Source organism: Malus domestica, chromosome 09, assembly GCF_042453785.1.
Source record: "Malus domestica chromosome 09, GDT2T_hap1".
NCBI classification, from domain to species: Eukaryota; Viridiplantae; Streptophyta; class Magnoliopsida; order Rosales; family Rosaceae; genus Malus; species Malus domestica.
Window position 1 is genome coordinate 30346606 of NC_091669.1, and position 8196 is coordinate 30354801.

Genomic DNA, 8196 nt, shown 5'->3' on the forward strand with positions numbered 1-8196 from the left:
TCGGGTTCCATCGGAACTCCAAAGTTAAGCGAGTTCGCGTGAGAGCCCCAGGCCCCCACCACATCCCAGACTCGACTCCACCGTAGCATGATATTGTCCACTTTAGGCCCCGACTACGCTCTCATGGTTTTGTTTCTGGGAACTCACACGAGAACTTCCCAGTGGGTCACCCATCATGGGATTGCTCTCGCACGAACTCACTTAACTTCGGAGTTCCGATGGAACCTGAAGCTAGTGAGCTCCCAAAAGGCCTCGTGCTAGGTAGAGATGAGAATATACATATAAGGATTACAGGATCCACTCCTTTGGGCGATATGGGATGTTACAATATTTGTTTTGTTGTAGGGAATCGTCAAGACTTTGACGGCTAAATAGACTTATCCCTTGCCACTACCACCACAATATACTTGTATTAGGATTTTATTATTGTACTTTGTTAATTTATGTGTACATTTTGAATATATTATATATATTGGATAATTTGATCACTATTTTTCATATGTAATTTTATTTTGAATATGTCAATTTAAATTAAAGTAATTAAAAAAATAAAATCATACAATTAAATTAAATTAAAATAGGAAAAATTCGAAAAAAAATTAACATAAGAGAAATAATAAAACAAAAAGTCAAAAACCTTGAACGACAAGATATTTTGTCGTGCAAAATATTTTATTTATTTATTTTAATTAAAAATTTTAAAATTTTGAAATATTTCGTCGTGCAAACCTTATCTTCACGAGCTTTGCACAATGGATCATGCGTGACCAAACTTTCATCGCGCAAGGTTTTGCGTGACGAAATTGTACTTTACACAACAAGGTTATTTCGTCACGCAAAGTGTTTTTTGTAGTAGTGTGAATCACTTTAAGTTTGTTTACTTTTTAACTTTTATACGTCGTATACGCACTAAGACCTAAAACTATTCATTGTGCATTCATTGGGTATGCAAACATTAGTGTTGCTTATAGTTTCAATGTAGGGAAATTTTCGATTCTTGATATATATATGTTAACATTATATATTAGAATCAGCAGATGCAGAATTCTTTGAACATATATTTTCTTACAATGAAAAGGAATTTTGTTCAAATAAAAAGAGGATTCGTGATCATAGTCATGATGACACCTCTTCCTTAGGTGTCCAAACAATAATGTGGAACCAAAGCGAGGAAAAAGGAACAAAGTTTCTATAAGAAAATAAATACACAATTCAAAGGCATCCCATTTTGATTAAAACACTAGAAAATCTATAATCTACCATCATCTTGGAGCACATAAAAGGAAATGAGTATGACAAAACCATTGGAAACTAGTTTTACAAGTAATAAGCAAAGAATATGGAACAACTCTACACAACAAAGTAGTTTCAACTAACTTTGTGGAGGGTGGCACTAAGCTTAGGGCATCTCCAAATGACTGGAGTAGACAAAATAGTTATCTCATATTAACGTTGTGGAGGGTCTCTCTCTCCCTTCCTTGCCCTACCACCCCACCATCCCCTCTAACCCACCGCCACCACCCACCCAAACAACGCGCATAAAATTTGATTATCATCCTTGTATAAATATAATCCTAATTAAAACCTGATGCAAGATTGAATATAGATTATTGTCATTTGGCTTCATACACATATCGTTAAGTTTCTACAATTTGGCTTCATACATATATTTTGAATTTTTTTTATTGAGAAAATTAGAATCCGATACTTTTCTAAATTAACATGTGTTACTTTCCAACATTAGATTAAAGTTCCTTCACTTTTGATTAAAGTCTATATTCCAGGTTTATTCTTATTTTAAGTTTTTTTTTTCTTTTAAAAAAAATCTATTGAGGTGAAAAATATGCCAAGTAGGAATCGTCTCAAAGCATGATGGAGGCATATTGAGTCCAACCAATTCAAAATAAAGGATTATAGAGATAACGTTGAAGACACCAAATTCGTGGATGTAAATCACTTCAGATATCATGGATATGAACCATCTCAAAGCACAAAGCTCGATGGACTTCCTATTTCAAATTATTGGACTCACTCCACGCCAAAGTGGTCAAATGGCCCAAAGCCATGTCAAAATTCAAATGGCACGAAGCCGCATCAAGTCTCAAATGGCACAAAGTCCTTTGCCTGCAAGAGCCTAAACTGCACAAGTCAACAAACGTTCATTGCCTGCACAAGCAGAAACTGCATACAGCACCAAACCCAACACAAAATATCAAAACCAATTGAATGAACTAGGTCAGTTTGATTCCATTAAGGACACGTAGACAATCTAATACCACATCCTAGACGCAACCACAAAACCCGAAACACAAAATATTTCTTTAGTTGGTCATTCACTCACTGAGAACCAAATCACTGCGAAGTAACAAACTAGGTCTGTTTGATTCCATCAAAGATACGTAGGCAATCTAGTACCATATTCTAGATGTGAGATCCCACATCGATGGGATGGGGGTTGGTCACTGGCCTTATATGTACATGCCTTTCTCTTTCTAGCATGACGCATTTTAGGCTGAGGCCCAAAAACAAATCCGTGAGGGCGTGACCCAAAGCGGATAATATCGTGCTACGGTGGAGTAGGGATGTGACAGTTTGGTATCAGAGCTAGACTCAACGTCCGTTCGAGTGTGCCGAAGAGACATCAGGCTCCCAAATGGGGTGGATTGTGAGATCCCACATCGACAGGGTCGGGGTTGGTCACTGGCCTTATATGTACATGCCATTCTCTTCTTAGCATGACGCATTTTAGGCTGAGGCCCAAAAACAAATCCGTGAGGGCGTGACCCAAAGTAGACAATATCATGCTATGGTGGAGTCGGGATGTGACATTATATGTACATGCCCTTCTCTTCCTAGCATGACACGTTTTGGGTTGAGGCCCAAAAACAAATCTGTGAAGGCGTGGCCCAAAGCGGACAATATCGTGCTACGGTAGAGTCGGGATGTGACACTAGACGCAACCGCTAAGTCCAATTACCAAATCGAATCCTTAGTTCACCTCTACCAAATTCACCATCAAATCCAAATCGAATCCCTGGTTTAACTCAACCAAATTCACCATCAAACCCATATTCGAATCCCTGTATATGTACCCTCAGAAATGTAAACAACATGCAGTTTGGAACCACCCTCTTTTTCACTCAGTGTCTTTTGTCCTTGTCATGGTATCCGTCAGGGAGATCTTTTATCTCCTTAGTTGTTCATCTTTTGTATGGATCGCCTTTAATCCGTCATCTTTATAAGCTACCATCTTGCTATAGAAATCAAGTGGGTATTCTCTCTTTGCCCTTTAAGCTTAGAATTTCGAATATTCTCATGTTCACCGATGATTGTCTCATCTTTTAGTAACACCTCCCCATAGGGCAGCAATACATTTCTTTTGGGGCAACCTGTTGCTCGAAAGGACATTTGCCCACCTAAATGTTTGAGGCATTTGTCCTGCTATCATTTCTTTTCAGCCAATGTTAAGTCTAACGCTCTCATTTGCCTACCTAATGTTTTTTGGATTCAGGGCTTTTGTTTGCCACCTTCAAAGCGCTCTATATTTTAGGTGAGGGAATTAAAATTTTCAGGGTTGATACTACCAAGAGAAACATCAATTTTGTCATTGAAACGTTTACCTCTAAGACCCTTAAGTAATATGTATTTTGTGAGTATTAATAAATTTCTTTTGATTTTTTTGCCTATTTTAAGAAATCTTTGTTATCTTTGCGCTAGGGTTAGTTGAAATATATATTTGAAGGATTAATATTTTTGTATTAGGTTTTCGGTTTTTTTAATTTTGGTTTACTTGAGTTGGGGCGATAATTAGTATTGAAAATTGACATATGGATAACCCTTCAAAGTTGATTGTATAACATAGTTGTTGACATCCTATAATAATTTTGGATTTTCATATAATGTTTGTTACTTTGAAGTATACATATAGAGTACTTTCTCTTATTTATTTATTATTTTATATAATAAATAAATAATTTAAAATAATAAATAAATAAATAAAAACCTTCACTCATCCCCTCTCTCTTTCTTCAATCCAGCAAAAGTCAAGACCGCCAAACCTTCATTCCCTTCTTCAACCTCTTCCCATGCCACCATCACCAAACTCTAATCCAATTCCTCTCAATAGTTTTTTTGTTTGAGCGCAAAATTAGTACAACTTCATAAATATTTTTGTAAAAGTGTAAAAAAAACTATAAAATGTTGTAGGCCAATTTGATTGAACGATCTAGGGTTTAGAGAGAGAGAAAGGGCCGGCAATATTGAGGGAGAAGAGAGAGTGGTTTAATTGTGAGGTGTGTTTGATTCACCCCATTGTGCCTTTATTTATAGTAGTAGGATAGGTAAAAACCTTTCCCTTTAGGATTACAACATTTAATAGGTAATCTACTCCTAATAGGAATATAAAATACATTCCCATATCTACTAGGATTTACACAATCACATTCATATTCTAAATATGACTGCAACACTCCACCTTGAGTGTGTAAATACTCAACAAACCATCACATTAGATCTTCAGCAAATAAGGTAGAATAGTTGATGAAGTCATCGGCACAACGGGTGATCACGAGTCTCAAATTTAAGTGAAGTATGTATTTGTAGTAAAACTCACAAAACCTCGCTATGGTAAAACCCAAGGCATAGGGAAAACCTATAGACTAAGGAGAAAAATGAGAAGTATGCATAATGTCTTTAAACAAACATCAAACAGGACGAAAGTAGTGAACTCAACGGAGTATGATCATCCCAGGATGGGTGCCTCATTAAAACCTCATTAGGTAGCAAAAACCTAGTGGGGAAAAATGCTTCTAATCGTAGGAAAAAGTGTACATTAAGATCATGTGAGTATGCTTCTAGATACTCCCATTGAGTTAGACATAACTTCTAAATAAGAAAACTACAAGCGATTCAACTCAGATAATTTATGCATACTGATTCTTTGGACGAGCTTCTGAAAAGTAGACTTGGGCAATGACTTGGTGAAAAGATCGGCCAAGTTGCCCTGGGAACGGATTTGCTTGACTTCAATGTTCTAACGTTGCTACTGCTAGTGTGAGTAAAAGAACTTCGGCGCTATGTGCTTGGTGTTGTCTTTCTTGATGTATCCCTTCTTTAATTGCTCGATACATGTCATATTGTCTTCAAAGATCGTCGTAGGAAGGTCAACAACTAATGCAAGACCACTAGTTCTTTGAATATGTCCCATAACTTCTCTTAGCCAAAAGCACTCACGCAATGCTTCATGCAAGGCGAGAATCTCAACATGGTTCGACAAAGTCGCAACTAGTGTTTGCTTGGTAAACATCCAAGATATAGCAGTGTCGTCAACGATAAAGATATAACCTGTTTGAGAACGTGCCCTATGTGGGTCACACAGATATCCAGCATCTGCGTAACCAATAAGGTGAAAATCAATCCGAGGACCATAGGGGGCAACAAAACTCAAAGATTCGTGGGTATAGAACAAGCCCAAATCTGTTGTACCTTTGAGGTAACGGAAAATGTATGTAACACCATTTGAGTGCCTGAATATGGGCACATTGTTGTATCTTACCAAAAGATTCATAGCGAATGAGATGTCAGGTCTAGTGCACTGAGCCAAGTACAATAAAGCCCTAGTTGCACTTAGGTAAGGAACTTCGGGTTCCAAAATCTATTCCTTATCCTCTTTTGGATGGAAAGGATCTCGTTTAGCATCTAGAGTCCGAACGAGCATGGGTGTACTTGAAGGCTTCGCTTTATCCTCATTAAAACAACGCAACACCTTTTGGGTGTAGTTCGATTGATGTAATAGGATTCCAACCTAACAATGTTCGATCTCCAGGCCGAGACATTATCGAGTTTTTCCAAGATCCTTCATCTCAAATTTCGATTTCAAGTGTGCAACAATTTCCTCAAGCTCTGCAGGAGTCCCAATGAGGTTCATGTCATCGACATAAACTGCAAGAATTGCAAATCCGGAATGTGACATCTTTATTAACACGCATGGGCATAATTTGTTGTTCACATAACCCTGACTTGTCAAATATTCACTCAAACGGTTATACCACATCCGCCTGAATTGTTTCAATCCATAAAGTGACCTCCTCAACCTAATTGAGAGAGTATTCCATGGTTTAGAACTATTTGAACCAGTTGGAAGTCCTTCTGGAACTTTCATGTGAATTTTCGTATCTTAGATCACCATAGAGATACGATGTTACCATGACCATAAGCTGTATATTCAGTTTTTCGAAAACTGCCAAACTGATTGGGTAGTGGAACATTATAACATCCATTACGGGGGAATACGTCTCCTCGTAATCAATCCCAGAGCGTTAAGAGAAGCCTTGTGCTACGAGGTGTGCTTTGTATAGCACTATTTCATTCTTCTCATTACGTTTCCTCATGAAAACCCACTTGTAACCAACAGGCTTCACGCGTGGTGGTGTAGGAACGATAGGTTCAAACAACTTACATTTTGCAAGCGAATCGAGTTCGACCTGGATTACCTGTTTCCAGTTTGACCAATCAGTTATACGTCGGCATTCATCGACGGAATGTAGTTCAATGTCATCCCTAAGTATAATGTCAATAGCTACTGAGTACGCGAATGTATCATCGATGATCATCCCATTCCTATTTCAAACCTCATCCAATACTGCATAATTGAGCGAAATTTCACGATTCTTGGAAGGCCAACATGTTTTGTCTGAAGCATCACCATAATCTAGAATAACCTCATGCGTCGAAATGGATGAGAGAGCGATGGTCGGATTCAAACTAGGGTCACTAGTTGGTGCCATTTTCCTCTTCCAAGGTTGTGAATCCTTTGAACCAAGGGGTCTGCCACTCTTCAGGGTCAAAGCAGATGATTGGCTAGCCACCAATATACCTTGCTGCGTAGAGGGTGTGGCCTTCCCAGGCAAGTTGTTAACTTACACGGGGTACATCTATCCTTGCAGGTGTGTTTACAGTGGGTATATGTGATCTTGTTGCCTTTGCTAGATCATTAAAAACATCTGGCATGCTTTGAGCAATGCTCTGAAGATTTATAATTCGTCGCACCTCAGTTTCAGACTGGGCAGTACAGGGATCTAAATGAAACATAGTGGGAGCATACCACGACAACTCGCGTCGTTCTACGAGAATGTTAGCATGCTTATCTCCCCCTAACAACGTGAAGATTGTCTCATTAAATTGACAATCTGAAAAATATGCAGTAAAAAGATCTCTTGTCAAGGGTTCTAAGTAGGGAACAATTGATGGCGAATCATAACCGACATAGATTCTTATTTTTCTCTGATGATCCATTTTGGTACATAGCGGCAGCACTATTGGCACATAAATGGTGCACCCAAACACCCATAAATACAAGACATCAGGCCATATCCAATGACCAACTATAATGGTGAATGTGGTTGAGTAGCAGTGGGACTCAAGCGGACCAACATATGTGTGCAATATTGCATAGCCCTAGGCAGATACCGGCAGTTTAGTTCTCATAACCAAAGTCCGAGCTATCAATTAAAAGCACTTTATGAAAGCTTCCGTCGGGCCATTTTAGGTATGAACATAAGGTACAAGATGTTCCACATCATTCCCTACTAACATGTAATAATTGTTAAAAGTCTGTGGCGTAAACTCTCCAGCGTTATCCAGTCGAATCGACTTAATCGGATAATCAGGGTGGTGAGCCCTTAGCTTAATGATTTGAGCTAGAAGTTTAGCAAATGCAGCATTGCATGTGGACAACAGGCAAACATGTAACCATCTTGTCGATGCATCAACCAACACTATAAAGTATCTAGATGGTCCGTATGTTGGTTGGATATGTCCACAAATGTCCCCTTGAATCCTCTGAAGAAACTTAGAAGGTCTTGAATAATCTTTGTAGATGAGGGCTGAGTATTCAACTTTCCTAAAGAACACGTTTTGCATGGCGGGAGTCCAACATAGGGATGTAACTTATGCCCGTGTGAAGATTTGATTATACGGCGTATCATGTCACGTCCAGGATGTCCCAAACGGTCATGCCAAAACAACCAAGTGTCCTGGAACTCAGGCATAGGATTGGCCACACTGTGGGCTTCTATGCTGCGAGTGCTTGTGATGTACAACCCGCTCGGCAAACGTTCCAACTTTTCGTGAATACGCTTATAACCATATTCGTATAAAGTGATACAAAGAAATTCAGAACCATTATCTTTAGTGGTT

General features: G+C 38.6%; 1 protein-coding gene across 1 annotated transcript; it reads right to left on the reverse strand.

Moving 5' to 3' along the window:
• Window positions 1–5047: 5047 nt before the first annotated feature.
• LOC139187898 (secreted RxLR effector protein 161-like) lies at window positions 5048–5566 on the reverse strand. The gene has a single exon (XM_070804516.1). The coding sequence runs from the start codon at window positions 5564–5566 to the stop codon at window positions 5048–5050; it is 519 nt and encodes a 172-aa protein (XP_070660617.1).
• Between the last annotated feature and the right edge of the window lie 2630 nt (window positions 5567–8196).